The sequence below is a fragment of the Periplaneta americana genome, chromosome 1, assembly GCF_040183065.1.
Source record: "Periplaneta americana isolate PAMFEO1 chromosome 1, P.americana_PAMFEO1_priV1, whole genome shotgun sequence".
Lineage (NCBI taxonomy): Eukaryota > Metazoa > Arthropoda > Insecta > Blattodea > Blattidae > Periplaneta > Periplaneta americana.
Genome location: NC_091117.1, coordinates 112,422,602 through 112,439,305, shown reverse-complemented (window position 1 = coordinate 112,439,305; position 16,704 = coordinate 112,422,602). Strand labels below are relative to the sequence as shown.

General features: G+C 35.3%; 1 protein-coding gene across 12 annotated transcripts in view; it reads left to right on the top strand.

Annotated features, from left to right (window-relative positions):
* The window catches only part of LOC138699781 (protein FAM50 homolog), a 245,250-nt gene that overhangs the window by 171,712 nt on the left and 56,834 nt on the right, over positions 1–16,704 (top strand). For all 12 annotated transcript variants that reach the window (XM_069826018.1, XM_069826010.1, XM_069825992.1 and 9 more), the window contains one exon: positions 8,405–8,559. In XM_069826018.1, coding sequence (XP_069682119.1) covers positions 8,405–8,559 — 155 coding nt within the window. The remainder of the gene's footprint in view (positions 1–8,404; positions 8,560–16,704) is intronic.

Genomic DNA, 16,704 nt, shown 5'->3' with positions numbered 1-16,704 from the left:
ATTTTCGAATACTTCCTTCATATAATCCATTGTCTCATCTGCTTTATTTGAGTTGCCAAATCCTGTTAGAAATATGCATACTGACATTCGATGTCACTCATTTGTTCAAAAAATGGCTTTAGTATATCTAACCATATCTCAGCATTAATTTTGTTGTAAAAAAAATGTAGATCCTATTATTCTTTGAGCACTTTCAACACACCATACACCAACTTTCTCATCATGTAGAGGAGTTTTGAACACGATGTGAAGATTTTCTGTGCTCTAATACTTTTCATTTTGAATAGTTATAATGACTATGTAAATGAAACAATGCTTCGTTAGTGAAAAACATTAGTTCTGGATTCACTACACCAGACGTGGGCATTTAAAGTGATGCGCCGTACTACTCTGATTGCTGCAACACGCATCACCTGTTAACGTAATACTCAGTGGTGGATCACGTGAAGTATTGAAACACGGAACGTTAAGTAATTAACCCTTCATTACTCGCGTTAAATTTCGTAACACCAGTACTCACCTGGATTACAATGGTAATCCACATTTGTTTTTGTTTACAGACAAGGTTTAAACATTGCAATTAGATTTAAATGTTAAGAAATATATTGTTTTCAGTTATTACCAGACATCGGATTCTAGGGCAAATGCCTATTTTGTTTCTTTAGGAGGAAAGTAAAAATAATTATTAATATTTGTGTTTCATGGAAATTGAAAGGTATTCAAAGAGTTTTATAGTGCCCTAAAATGCCCTAAAACGGTTATTAGAGCCTAATTTGTTAATATTCGCCTAAAAATGCCTAACTCACTGTAAAGTTTCGCATTTTACTCTTACTTTTTATAATTTATACATGCATTCACTGCGAAATTTAAGGCATTTAAAAAGTGGAAAGTTTGCTTCACACCGGCCATGAAACCATTGATAAAGGAAACAAAATGTTTTGAATCTCACGACACTCGCAATAGATTTCACCGAATTTAACATGTTTGGAGGCATAAATGCCGACAAAGAACCAACCTTAGTTTTGAAGCAGGCAACAATCACAACATGTGCTGCTACCGATTCAGAGATATACTATACTATAAAAATGACTGTTTTTGGTCTCAAACCGATTAGCTGTACTGCCCTTCAGAGTGTCATAAAATCACAATTTTTGGAGAAAGAGTGTTTTTGAAATATTTATGAAAAGTCGTAAAACTGCGAATTAGTAGGGTAAACCGTTACAAAATATTTAAAAGAATGACCCTCCTAGTGTTAACACTACCAGGAAATGCAACAATAAGTGGAACTTTGTATTTTTGTCCAATTGAATCTCAATAACAACAGTTCATTTGAATGCTCGTTAACAGTTGCTCTTTCCCTCACCTTATTTGTGTTGAGAAGTTTTGAGCGGTAGGACGTTTTCCTGTGAAGTTTAACGCGATAATGCCGAAAAATATAAGTGCAAAATCTACATTGATCCGGCAATGGCTAACAGAATATTCAGAATTCACTTATGATGGAAAAATAATATTCTGCAAGATTTGTAGCAAACAGGTATGTAACAATAGTTGAAATATATAAATTCTATTAATTTTAATGAGTAGGCCTATAATATTTATACATTGACTGAGCTATCCTGAGGTATAATTCTTTTTAAGACCACTACACTTTAACCTTTTAAATTCCGATAGTTAAAGTATTTGCAGGTCATTAAAATTTTGATTGTTCGAACCCACTAACTTTGTGATAGAAATACGGCAATACAACAATTAGGATTTTATTTTAATTCAGTTTACTTTACATTTTTAGATTTCACAAGAAAAGAAGTGCCACCTAAAGCAGCATGTGCAAGGAGCGGCTCATAAGGCTAAAGCTCAGCAGAAAAATCAACTGCAACAAACTTTACTAACACAGCCTACTTCATCCAATCTCAGCAGCAATTTCTACGCTGATTTAACCAGAGCGTTTGTTGCTGCTAACATTCCCTGGAATGCAATTGAAAACCCGGTTTTAAGACAGTTTTTACAAAAATACTGCAAACAAAATATCCCATCTGAGTCGACCCTCAGAAAAAATTACTTAGACAGAATATACAATGAAACTTTAGCTTCCATTTGGGAGGATATAGGTGATTCTTACATATGGGTCTCTGTGGATGAAACCTCAGATCCTATGAATAGGTATATAGCAAATATGGTAGTAGGAAAACTTAGTCCTGATGGACCTTCGATTCCACACCTCGTATGTGTTAAGGAACTTTCGAAAGTGAATAGCCAAGCCATTGCTTATTTTGTAAATAAAGGCCTACAGGTAATATAGACGATTCTAAAGTTCTGTTGTTTTGTACTGATGCTGCCTCATACATGGTTGCTGCAGCTCCACTTCTTAAAACATTTTATCCTAACCTCACGCATGTAACCTGTCTAGCACATGGCCTTCACAGGGTTTCTGAAACAATCCGGAATGAATTTCCTCTTGTCAATTCGTTTATTTCTAAAAAAAAAAAATGTTTTTGTAAAGCCCCATCCAGGATTTCAATATTCAGAGAGAACTTTCCAGATATCCCACTCCCACCTCAGCCGGTTGTTACACGATGGGGAACCTGGATTCAGTCAGTGGTGTATTATTCTAAGTATTTTAAAGAAGTGGTCAAATTACCTGAAACTGATAGTGCAGCGTGTGTGAAAGCAGTGAAAGATTGTCTGAATGACTCACGAGTGAAAAACGATATTGCCTACATAACATCAAACTTTTCTTTCATACCTGCAAGCATTGAACAATTAGAACGTGAAAAACAATCTCTTTGTAGCCAAATAGCAATAGTAAAGGAAGCTCAAGTGAACATACATTCTGCTTTGGGCGAAACTGGGAAAAAAGTTAAAAATAAGTGGAACAACGTATTAAATAAGAATGTAGGATTTTCATTGTTGGAAAAAGTATCAAGAGTGATAATGGGGGAAAGTGTAAATGTTCCAGTAAGTATTGATGTTTCTATTGTACCTAATTTAAAATTTGCGCCTCTCACATCAGTTTCGGTTGAAAGAAGTTTTTCTGCTTTCAAAATGATTCTCAGTGACAAAAGGCAAAGGTTAACTGTGGAGAATTTAGAAAAAATTCTGGTGGTGTACTGTGCAGATAATTATAATAAAGTCTGAGCATGGAACTGAATTTCAATAACTTAAAATGAGTAATCTTGATATCAATAATCATTATTTCATTAGTTTCAATATATTAAATTTGTGCAGCTCTGTTTATAAATATAAAAAGTATTCTTTTTTAATGTTTAAACATACTTTTTTGTGCGTATTTTCGTGTATAACTAAAAATTTCAGTGAAAGAAATAAGTATGATACCTTGATGTGCCTAAAATGCCTATTTTCATTCAAATAGAGCCTAATTTTACAAATTTTGAGCTTATTTTAGGCGCCTAAAACTGCAATTTTTAGTGCCTAAAAATCCGATGTCTAGTTATTACAGTAATGAGAATGGATATGTTACGCATAACGGAAAGTATTAAATATAAATATTAATAATGAAATATATTATAGTACACAAATTGCATTCAAGTGACATGTTTGCATAATAGTTCCACACTGGATGTGTCTTTGAGTCATAATTTATTGTTGCACCATAGTTATGAGTTAGTTCACTATCATCATAATTATGTAGGATATCTAGCATTGTTGCTCACTCGATGTTTGAAGGTCACCTGAACTCTTGATGTAAGCTCTCCTGCAGGAAACGCAAGTTCACTACTGCTGACCTTCCTTACGTCATATTTGATAACGAAATACCTCTCTCAGGGGTGTAGCAATGAAAAATTCAGGGATGTAACAACCATTCTCACTTCACTTGTAATATTTTCCAAAACAAATACAAACTATTTTACAAAAAGCTGAAATATAACTGTATTTCTAATTTGCATCATTTGAAAATAAAATTAAGGAACCTATGAAAAATAGATTTTTTAGAAACTATCAATCACATCACTAAGAAACAGAAAAAACAATTACGCTATTTTTTAAACCTCTTACTGTAGTTCTTTGTTGTTTTTGTCAATTTACGTCAATTGACTCATCCCCTTAAAAGAAGGGATTCATTTAGTCTTCTACGTTACGTAAATCGGCAAGTTTTTCAAAATTTGGAGTAATGTCAGACATTGCAATTATGAGCTGATGGAATAAATTTTCGTCTAAAATACGTGATCTTGGTTTGGATTTTACAATGACCAACTGAGAAAAAAACTGTTCGCAAATATAGGTTGAGCCAAACATAGAAGCAATTTTCATAACAAAATTCCGAAGATGTGGATATTTTACTTGGCAAAGTTGTTTATATATATCTAAACCAGTCATATTTGTGCATTTGCACTTGGTAAATGTGTCATTTTTCAGTCGAAGAACTTCTAACTGAAGGTCTAATCTTACACATTGATCATTAATGGAGAATGGATTAGCAAATAATAGAAATTCATTCTCTAATTTCTTAAAATCACTGAATCTTTTGTCTGTGAATTCACTTATTACATTTTCCAATATTTGATACAAGTGGCTAATGTTAACATCGGGTGATAGATTAAGCGATTTTAAAGAAGGAAAATGATAAAATTCTCTCTGATTTAACTGCATCAGAAATAGACGCAGTTGTGACACAAACAGCTTTAATTCATCGTACATATGTACGATATTTTTATCTTTTCCTTGAAGAGAAATGTTGAAATCGTTAAGAGTGCTGGTTATGTTGCACAGAAAAGCCAAATCAATGATCCACCTCTCGTCTGTCAATTCATTTATCGTTTCACCCTGAAAAGGAAACGCATAATGATTATATAGTCGGTTTACAAGCAAAACACATTAAGTGAGGAATATTACTTCTGAGCAAAAGGCATTTGTACTGTATATACTGCTTATGTATAAACTTAGAATTGGAAAATAAAATACAATTAAAAAGAAATAACTTACTCAAATTAATAATATTTTGAGGATTCAGTTTTGTCGGAATAAAATTGTCTTTTTCTCAGAAGTAATATTTTTGACTTAATGTGTTTTGCTTGTAAACCGACGATGTTACTACGTTACTATTACTTACTACTACTACTTACTACACACCACCACCACCACTCCTACTTCTATTTCTACTCCTACTACTACTATTATTTAAAAAAATAAAAAATTATGTTCTATTAAAACGACGCCACAACTGCCAAGGTTATATCAGCGTCGCTGGTGTGCCGGAATTTTTCCCGCAGAAGTTCTTTTATATGCCACTAAATCTACTGACATGAGCCTGTCGCATTTAAGCACACTTAATGCCATCGACCTTGGCCGGGATCGAACCCGCAACCGCGGGCACAGAAGGCCATTACTCTACCGACTCCGTCATTCAGTCCGACACTATTATTACTGTTTATTATTATTATTATTATTATTATTATTATTTTTTTTTTTTTTTTAAGTTACAGTAGTTGCATTATTTTAAGTTTAATTACTGAAATGCAAACTGTACCTGCTTGTTAAAGAAATCACTTATGGTGTTCCGCAGATCAAAAAACCTCTTCAACATTTTCCCACGACTGAGCCATCTCACTTGTGTGTAGTATGCCATGTCTTCATATCCATCACCCATCTCTTTCAACAATTGCTTGAATTGTCTATGTTTCAGTGATTTCGATTTTATTTTATTAATTGTTTTCACTACAACGTTCATAACACTTTCGACGTTAGCAATTTTCGAGCTTAAAACCTGTTGATGTATTATACAGTGAAAACTGTAAATAGTATCATCTTCCCCGTGCAGTCAAATAAGATTTTAACCTGCCGACGAATCCTTTTTTCTCACCAGCCATGCATGGTGCTCCGTCAGTTGTGACAGATATTAATTTCGACCAGTCTAGATTTCGTTTTTCTACGGATGAACAGAACGCTTTGAAAATATCGTCACCTGTGGTAGTATCCATCAAAGGGATTAAGTCCAATAGATATTCATTAATAACAAGCTTCTCATCCACTCCTCGGATGAATAATACTAATTGTGCCGTATCTGTTATGTCCATGCTCTCATCTATGGCAATGGAGTACGCCATAAACTGTCCCACTTTAACTTCCAATTGTTTTTGAATATCATTTGAAATATTCACAACTCTTCTACCTATTGTTCGACGGGAAAGTTTCAGTTTTTCAAACATATTTTTTTGTTCTGGACATATTAATCCAACAGCCTCATTCAGACATTTCTTTATAAATTCCCCTTCTGTGTAACATTTTTTAGCTTTCGCGATCTCCCAAGCTATCCGATAACTCGCCTGAACAATTCTTTTCGATAAAATTTCACTACCTAAGCTTTTTTCTGTGTTGGATTTGTCTCTAGCCTGATATTTCTCTTTCAACTCTACTAACTGTTTTGTACGATCACAACCTGAAAAAATACAATATTATTACAGAATAAAAAACGATTACCAAACCTCATGGAAGAAGATTGAAGAAGCAGAAGAAGAGTAAACTCCATAAAATCATATGAATGCTTAAAATTAATATACTATAAATATTAAAATCAAACACTTGCCTTTAATTTGTCTGTGTTCGTTATGACAGCTTTCATAATGTCACTGAACGTTGCTCTTCTTGACTGCTAGTAAAATTTTGTAGCGTAATAAGCACCTAACACTTTCTCCTTCTTCGCAACAAAAGAATTCATTTTCCCATTCTTTGTGGAAGTAATATTTTTTCGACTTTTTTACTTCAGGAGCTTCCTTAGAGAGCGACATTATTTTAGCGAAATCCACCGCTGACTTCCGTTACCTCAGACCGGTCGGACTGGTAAAACAGCTAGGGGTATGGAGAGAGGGAAGTCACGTGGCTACGTTCGACTCCGTGCGAAATGTACTACTGATGCCCACGTCTGCACTACACCATTGGCAACATTTTGCATAACCCAATAACATTACAAAAGTTCACATAACTCACAGTATCTCTTGGTAACAGTTCATGCACTACCATCACTCTGTAAGGTTTCAGTTTAAGAATTTTAGTGGCCCTAAATTCTGAGATTTTAGAGATGTGTGTTTCTTGAGACAGCCGACAGAGAGATTTCTATGGTGTGTGTTCTAATCTCTGTCCTATTTCATCGAGTTTTTCCTCTGTAAGAACATTGTTCCTTATTTGTCCTTTTATTTAATACCAAACTCGTTTCCCTGATGTTTTTAACGAGGTTTAATGTTGTAGTTCTTGTGGAACAGAAATGCTTGGAAATTTTATAATAAATAGCTTTCTTACTTGCCCACAATCACTTTTTTTTTCACATAAATTTTCACCATAAAAATTCTTTGCTGAACTGTAAACTTCTCTGGTGCCATTTATATAAACTACACTATCATTAATCTTACATACACTATTCCATAACCACACTCATAAGTATCTAAAAGTCAATTATGCACTGGGTTCTGATCTGGAATAAGTTTTCCTCAATAGCTGACACATGGTGACATCAAGATTAATGTATTCTGCACAGAGAGACTCACCTGAAAGCACGTGAAATCATTTTGCTCCCATACAACAGGTTCTAATTTAATGCAAGCTGTTGTGTCAGCAGGCTGCACATACTTCTGTGCAGACTCTTAGTGAATCATTTGAAATGTACTGTTTATTAATTGACTAAACATCCACACATGTGTGATTTTTTTTTTTTCTGAAAATTAAATATGGCATGGAAATACTGTAATATATTTTCGTGATTACTCATGAAAATGTTGCCTAAAACTTCTCCATCAGAATCAGATTAATTCATCTTCTCAATATTAATACATGATTTTATATATTATGATGTTGATGCCATTTTTAATTTTACAAATGAGATGTTAATATATGTTACGCAGTTATTATTATTGACAAGTTCTTTAATTAGAAATGTGTTGATGTAACTTTTTCTGTGTAATGGTACTTTTATTTATGATTAAGTATGAGTCTTTAGTGTTCAAGTCAGGCCAGCCATTAAATCTCGAGTTCACGGGATCGATCAGATGATGGATTTTTAAAAGTGTTAAGAACTGCTTAGTTTCCTTTCAGAAAGGAGTAAGGTCTGAAGTATCCTGTTCCTGAATGAAAGGGTTCTAACCAAAATTTACTGCTCGGTTTTTTTTTTCGTACAAAGTTTCTCTGCTTACTTGATATATGTCTTACAGGCCAGCATATTCTGAGACTCCAGAACTTTCTGTTGGTTAAAGTAGAAAACATTTAAAGATTATGGTCGGAGAGCACGTAGAATAAGATAGTGTGGACTGGCATCCATTAGACATTAGACAAATCATCATATTAAAAGAAAGTACTTAAAACAGGATTTTCACTTTCTTAGCAATTATATAAGTTAAAAAAACAAATTTAAGTCTCATGAACAGGTGTACTGACTGCGAATAGTTGTGACTATCAACAGGTAATTCCATGTACCAGTTTCTCCAGAGGTGCCTAGAATTACTTCGAAAGGAGTTCAGTGAGCTGAAAACAGTAACAGCTGACCAGTTGATGTACGTGAAGGAGGACCTCATTCTACCTCACCACTACACATTTTATGATTTTATTGTGACAAAGGTAATGAATTCTTTCCATGTGTATGTATGAGCGAGTGGAGGAGAGAGTAAATGGTTAAGAGAATTAGAGGGAGAAGACGAGAGAGAGAGAGAGAGAGAGAAACAGGTAGATAAAAGTAGGAAAGTAGAGAGAGAGAGAGAGAGAGAAACAAAGACAGGAAGACAGCACAGAAAGAGACAGGAAAACAGAGCAAAGAGAGAGAGAGCAAATTCTAAGTTGCCATTTTATACTTCACTATTTTCTATCGGTCTTACTAATAAACAGTGTGTAAATGTTACACAGGACTTTTACACCATTGGAACACAAAATGTTACCAATACACACTGTATAAGCTCTCTCGTGTATACAACTCTTATAACTATCCATGTTAAATGTTATGCACCTTTGGACCTCAGTACATCAATTATTCATAGATTTCAAAAAGGCGTATGACTCTGTTAACACGTTGACTGCCGCTTGACGTGTATATACGTCCCTATACGTGCTGTGAGACGTATATACGCTTCAAGTGGCAGTCAACGTGTTAAGAGAGAAGTTTTATATAATATTCTTATTGAATTTGATATTCCCAAGAAACTAGTTCGATTAATTAAAATGTGTCTCAGTGAAACTTACAGCAGAGTCCATATAGACCAGTTTCTATCTGATGCTTTTCCAATTCACTGCGGGCTAAAGCAAAGAGATGCATTATCACCTTTACTTTTTAACTTTGCTCTAGAATATGCCATTAGGAAAGTTCAGGATAACACAGAGGTTGAACGGGTTACATTAGTTTCTTGTCTATGCCGTGACGTGAATATGTTAGGAGAAAATCCACAAACGATTAGGGAAAACACGGAAATCTTACTTGAAGCAAGTAAAGTGATAGGTTTGGAAGTAAATGCAGAAAAGACAGAGTATATGATTATGTGTCATGACCAGAATATTGTACGAAATGGAAACATAAAAATTGAAGATTTATCTTTCTAAGAGGTGGAAAAATTCAAATATCTTGGAGCAGCAATAACAAATATAAATGACACTCGGGAGGAAATTAAACGCATAATAAATATGGGAAATGCCTGTTATTATTCAGTTGAGAAGCTTTTGTCGTCTAATCTGCTGTCAAAAAATCTGAAAGTTAGAATTTATAAGACAGTTATATTACTGGTTGTTCTGTATGATTGTGAAACTTGGACTCTCACTTTGAGAGAGGAACAGAAATTAAGGGTGTTTGAGAATAAGGTTCTTAAGAAAATATTTGGGGCTAAGGGGGATGAAGTTACAGGAGAATGGAGAAAGTTACACAGTGCAGAACTGCACGCATTGTATTCTTCACCTAACATAATTAGGAACATTAAATCCAGACGTTTGAGATGAGCAGGGTATGTAGCACATATGGGCGAATCCAGAAATGCATATGGAGTGTTAGTTGGAAGACCAGAGGGAAAAAAACCTTTGGGAAGGCCGAGACATAGATGGGAGGATAATATTAAAATGGATTTGAGGGAGGTGGGATATGATGATAGAGACTGGATTAATCTCACACAGGATAGGGACTGATGGCGGGCTTATGTGAGGACGGCAATGAACCTGCAGGTTCCTTAAAAGCCATTTGTAAGTAATTATCACTGTCAGTGATACTATTCACATTATTAATTAAAGAAGTTGTGATCGAAAACAGATACCTATTTCATTTTATAATATGGCTCAAAAGCATTACATCTAACAAAAATCAGTTAATATTAATCTGAATCATAATTTCTTACTTATTTCATTCCCAATATTCATTTCACATTGGTGACTAAATCAAATTGCCTTTAGCAAGCCATAGGAATAATTCCTGGATTCAAACTGTAGACGCTGTGGAAGTCCTGTGGATACAGAGGAATCTGAAAATTGAATTTGTTTTATTACTTGTAGCACACAAAGATTTAGACATGATCACTGACACATCTGTTTTACCTTTAACCAATACCTAGCAAAAAATTAATCTCGTGACAATTACAATTGTTGCCGTTTTTGGGTTCCAAAAGTGACGAGTTTCATGAGAATGACCCATTTAAGTCAATTGTTACTAACACTGCAAGAGTGAAATATGGTACACTGTCTTCATAACAAGTTTTCATATAAGAGAAGAAAACGGTAACACAGTGCAGTGTTACCATTGGTCTTACAGTGTTTAAATTTTTTTGTATTATAAAGCCTAATGTTATTCTTTCATTGCCTGTACAATATTTATACCATGATCCATTACCAATCAAGACACTTTAAATTGATAGATGTGCGAAAATTTGCAGAACTTCAAACTGTCGTCAGGATAACAAGGGCGTATATTGCAGGTGTTCAAGGTGTGCGCTGCGGTAATCTCATTTTTTATTTTAAGTTGTTTTATATAATGCAACAATAATTTTAATTTATCACAATTTAAATGCGTGGTAATCTCATTGGAAGTTGACGTATATAGTTCAAGACAATTTTAATTTATTACCATTGAAATGTTTTAAATGCCTGCTGGTTGAATGTGCACACCATCCCCAGAACGGCTTTCGTTTTATAACGTACACTCTGCCTGAAGAAGTGGAATAAGGTCTGGTCTGGTTGTCCTGTCCGTACAAAGAACATCCTCTGTTGAGAGTTACTGCTATAATTCTTTGCGCGTGCAAGGTGGCATGGTGGGGATACTCACTTCTCTCAAGCTCGCAGGTCATCCTGTATACAGGCAGCTCAACTTGTCAACTGTAGTATTATAAAATATTGTGTTTGACGTGTGTGTTTACTGTTTGTGTGAGTGAATTTAATGTGTTTAAGTTTACTAGGGTTCATAGTTGTGTGCCAGTGCAGGTGAACAATTTAAATTACTTATTTAATGATAATAGCACTTGGAAATGTACACTGTAAAAGATCTTTTGCAAAAGCCATTTTCTTCTCGCCCACTAGAAGAGAAATTACATATAGTGAATAAGGGTAGACCTACCCTGCCACTTCCGAATTTAGTGCAACAATATAAAACAAAAAGTGAACAATACTCTAGACATTTTTCTGTTTCACAATATGAAAATGTAGAATGGTTAGCAGATGTGAAACTTCAAACAGGTTATTTTGCTGGCCATGCTTATTGTTTTCTAACAAAAATGAGGTTTGGAGTAAGCATGGATTTGCTGACTTAAATCACTTGTTTAGTGCACAGCAAAAACATTCAAAGTCTCAAACTCATGTACAATGTTTCCTGAAATCAAAACTTTTCGGCAAACAGCGAATTGATACTTTACTTAATGGTCAACGAAGAACTGATACCAGTAAACACAACGAAGAGGTAAAGAAAAATAGGCAACAAAATGATTAAATAAGGATTAAATAGATAACAGAAAAGCCAAACGATATAATCTGAAATATTATATAAATTATTTTCTTTATTTTATTTTATTTTTTATATTAAAATTAATTGCCCATGAACTCAGTGAAGGTTAGGTACCGCAAACAAAATATATTTTAGTGTAATTAATATTAGAGCTTACCTAGTCAGAACTGTAATCAGCGTTTGATGAGGCACTAGAATCATCTGTAGAATTATCACCACCTTAGTCCGCGTCATCTTCATTGTTGTCATCATCATCGTCACCTTCACTGCCACCGCAGATGTTACCTTCCTTTTCATAAGAAGCTCCAGTTACTCTTGGCTCCATGAGCAAACAACGAACATCCAAGGATAATGATCCCTTCTTTTTGTTCCTCGATGCTGCACTCAAGTGAGCAATCACAGGGTCCGAAGTTACAAGTAATAGATTAAAAAAATCCTGTATAGTAGCCCTACGAGAAAACTTTCTGGCATGGCTTTCCCTGTACTTTCTTAAGTGCTTATTTCTTGCCTCCAGGGTCTCTTCTGATAACATTCCAATTGGCAAGATAGCGGACTGTATAATTTTGCACCATGAACTAGTATATTATGGACAGAAGGAGGCATGAAATACCATGAATACAGATCCACATACATTTTCGCTGTATTCAGTGCGTATTTGTGGAATGCATCAACATTTATTTCAGAGCCACTTGAAATAATTTGCAGTATTGTAAAAAAGCGTTTGATGAGTTCTTCACTGACACCTGTAATTTCAGAAGAGAAAGCATGCTTTTTGAAAACTGACGAGCCGTGTTGCCGTTCGAGGTTCCACTGCCTCCTGACCATGGTTCATCAATTAAGAGTCCCATTTCTGAGCGAAACCTTTGTTTAATAATATGTTTCCTTTCTGCGAACATTAATTTTTCTTCAGGTTTTCTTGCTTGCCATTTTTTAATGTCAATCCTGTATGCGATATGCAAAATACATTCAAAAAATCTGATCCAGGCATGCAACGAAGAAAGTTCAAAAGAATACCTCATTGGGTCATGGTTGCTGCTGTCTGTTACATTAATATTATTCATTGTTTTCGGAGTGCTACCACATATATAACAAACTTGTGAAGAAGCAGCCATCAAAGCATTACATATCTTTCCGTCCACCATCGCCATTACTAAATTATGACCTACTTAAATTTCATTATTATTTATCACCACTTTTGTAGGAATGAGATTTTCTATTTGTCTCTCAATCAAATTAACTTCTGTTCTAACTAACGAATCTGTCTCCTTACAGAATAGTAACTTAATAGGTTTACAAAACTTAGGGATGAAGGAGTTAAATTTTGCACAAGATTTTCTTGATGTCGTCACTTTGAGAAATAAAGTATAACTGTAGTGGCACTATGGAGATGGAAAAACTATCCGAATGACTGTATGGACCTGAAAATGTCTGTGTATTTACTGTGTCCACTGCTGCCGTCATAACCCCACTTATAAATCATGTAAATAGATTGAGGGTCTTGGTGATGCTTAGAAACACTTCTTTCTGGACTAACACAAGTCGTTCAATTGTGTGATCTAACAATGACTGTAAATCTACTTCGACGGAATATTCTGTAATTTTCATGTTTTCTTTTGGTGGATAACATCTTAATTTTGCTTCCCTGATAGTAGGCTATTGTATGATGGATATATATTACTATGCCTCTTCTTAGCTCCCATGCATATATTATTATATTGGATTTTAGATAAATTATTATTATCTACAAAAAATGACAAAGCTTCTTCTGGAGAATATGGAATGGGTGGGATGACTCGTATGCCTTTCTGTACCTAGTGGCTCTGCGAGGGGTAGTTTCAGTAATGTCCTTAATAATTTTTGCTGCGTCCCTTTTACTGGAAGCTCGAAGTGAGATTTGAGCAGCCACTGTTAATTATTGTTGTGATCGCTCTTTAATTAAAGTTTCTAACATTTTCTGTTTAGTTTTCATTCCGCTTTCTTCAAAGAGTTTTTTTAGGCCTTCCATGTTTAGAGGTGGATGGAACTGAACTGGCTGTTTTAAAATTTTGAGATGCAGCTTTATAAACTTCATCAGAAAAATGTAATTCTTTTCTAGCCAATCGGAATTTTTTGTTAAAAATGTAGCTTTCATTCTGTTACTTTGTTTCCATTGCTCTTGAAATCTGCATTTGGAAGCACTCAATGTCATTTTAATACAACGTAATACATCAGAAGAACAGTCCTGTACGAGTATGTTTAGTTTAGATATTACATAGTGCAGCAATTGATCCTCACTGTGTTTTATCACTCAACATTTCACATAGCTCACAGTGCGTTATGGGAGGTCATGGCAAAATGCGTGCCTCTGCAAAGAAAATAAAATTTCTGAGAATTGGGCAAATTTGGGCACATACTGAAACTTTACCCTTAATCGTTATGGGTTTCTTTACATTTTGGTATGAAAATGTAAACAGATACATTTGTATACATTTTTAAATTACTGTGTAAATTTAGAAAATAAGAATTTCACTCGCTGATTACATCAGCTTGTTAACGCCTTCAATATAAATGACTGATGAAAAAATGAGAATTTTAACTATATTGAGTTGAAAGTGCTTACCTGTAGCTTTCTTTTCCATACTTCAGATATTCACAATAATGCACTGACACCAGACTAACAAGCAACAAAGTTCACTGCTAACACACAACTAGCACTGACACGGAACGCTCCCTCAAGGAAGTGCAGATGTCGGTTATATATAATAATAATAATGATTTATTTAACCTTGAAGAGTTAAGGCCATACAGCCTTCTCTAACACTCAACCAGGAAAGCACGTCTGTTTATGTTTCGTCTCTAGAGTTGATTTTCTTAAGCTATAATTATCTGTTAACAGATCCAGAGGGACAAAATGGGGAATAATGTAAGTTGAATTTTTATTTTTTTCCTGCTAGATTCGAATTCTGGCCCACTGTGCATTGGTTTTGAATAGGTTAGTGGGAGCCGAGCTCCCTTCTTAGCCAATGAGTCTGTTTGATAATTTCTTTAGATTGAGTAGTGACCAGGTATCCACTATAGAGCAACTGTTTTATTGTTTGCTACAAATTCTTTTAGCATATCTTGGCAATTTTTTATTTCAATTGAACCAGGCCAGAAAGTCTGACTGATTGATTGGATAGCCGTTTTAGAGTCAGACAGGACAATGGCATTACTAAATTTCCTAAGTGGACTGTGATTTGTTGTAATGTCATTCTAATTGCTTGGACTTCCCTATCAAAAGCTACAGGGATATAAAATGAAAACAGGCTACTATAGATTCCAGCTCCAGCATTCAAGTGTCCAGCTATTTTGGATCCATCAGTGTAGATATGAAGCCAGTTGGATCCTGGGTATCTGGTGTGGATAGTCTCAAGAGCCATGAGCCTTAAACATACCTTGTCATTCTGGCTTTTAGTGAAAACTTCCTCAAGATCTATGGAGGATCTAACAGTGGTAATTTCGAGAGGGTTTTGCAGATTTGGTAAAGGTTGGCTGACTATTTTTAGTTGGAGGTTTGATTTCGGCTTGTTTACTGACTGAATAAAGCCTACTTGGGTTTTTAGACATCTGTCATTTGTTTTATAACTGCTCTGAAATTCATCTGAACTCTTAAGAAGTTTTTCATGGAGAAGAAGTGCTCTTTCTTCTATCTGTTTTCTCATGGGTTTCACCCCTGTCAGAATCAGCATTGCATCCTTAGGTGTTGTTTTAATCCTTCCTGTTAATATTTGAAGTGCTTGAGTTTGAACCAACTCAAGCTTATTAAGTGTATTGTCCTTGGCTGTTATGAGTGGTTCACAGCAGTAAGTAATACATGGTTCAATATATGATTTGTAGGTGGACATTAAAGTATGCCATGCAGTGTGCACAGCCCCACTTCCTGCTAGTCGTTTTAACATAATGTAGCAGCAGGCTGGAGAGTTCGCGCACATCCGGCAGAAGGAAAAGCTACGAGACGCGGACTTTGACGGGCGCTGGGGTGTGCAAGGTGAAGGGGGAAAAGAAGCAGCGAAAAACAGATGATTCTCGAAGCTCCACAAAGCGACGCGAGCCGATAGGTGGAAGCTACTTGATGTAGTACATTCTAGAAGTGTGATTTAGTAATAAATAGAAGGGCCAAGAGAGCCAGAGCCAGTTTTAGTTTGGATAGCTAGTTCAGTTTGTGAATCAGTAGCACCCAGGCAGAAGCAACGCGTCCAGGGTCTTGGGTTCGTCGAGCCGTGAGCTGAGTAACTGTGGCAGCTTGGGTTCGGCGTGCAGTGAACTTTATCTGAAAGTTTTGACTTCGAAGTTCAGTGGACTGTCTCTGGTAGTCTTGGGTTCGATATAGGTACTGTGAACTTGAGTAATGAGCTAGAAGAACTAGCCAAGGCAAACGAACTGTGAACTGAGAACTGACAGTTTTGTTTTGTAAATAGTGCTTTGTGAGCATTAGTTGAGATTAGGAGTACATTGTTGTTCTCAATAATCCACGTGAATTGTCATTGTCGTCTGTGGAGTGCAATAACGAATACTGTGTTGCTGTATGGAGTGGAATACCCATTGTTGATGGGAGTATTTAAATTCAGAAATAGAAAGCCATTATTGTTGTGAATAAAAGTAACATTATTGTTGAATTAAGTCACAATATTAAGATGCTTAGGAGCTCGAGATGCAATTTTTTGGGTTTGTAGCTTCCAGGTTAGCCTATTATCAAACGTGACCCCAAGATACGTGAAATAATGTCTGCGAAATGGAGATATTATTATATTTAAGATTGGGAGCAATGCTTTGATGGGCAAGGCAAA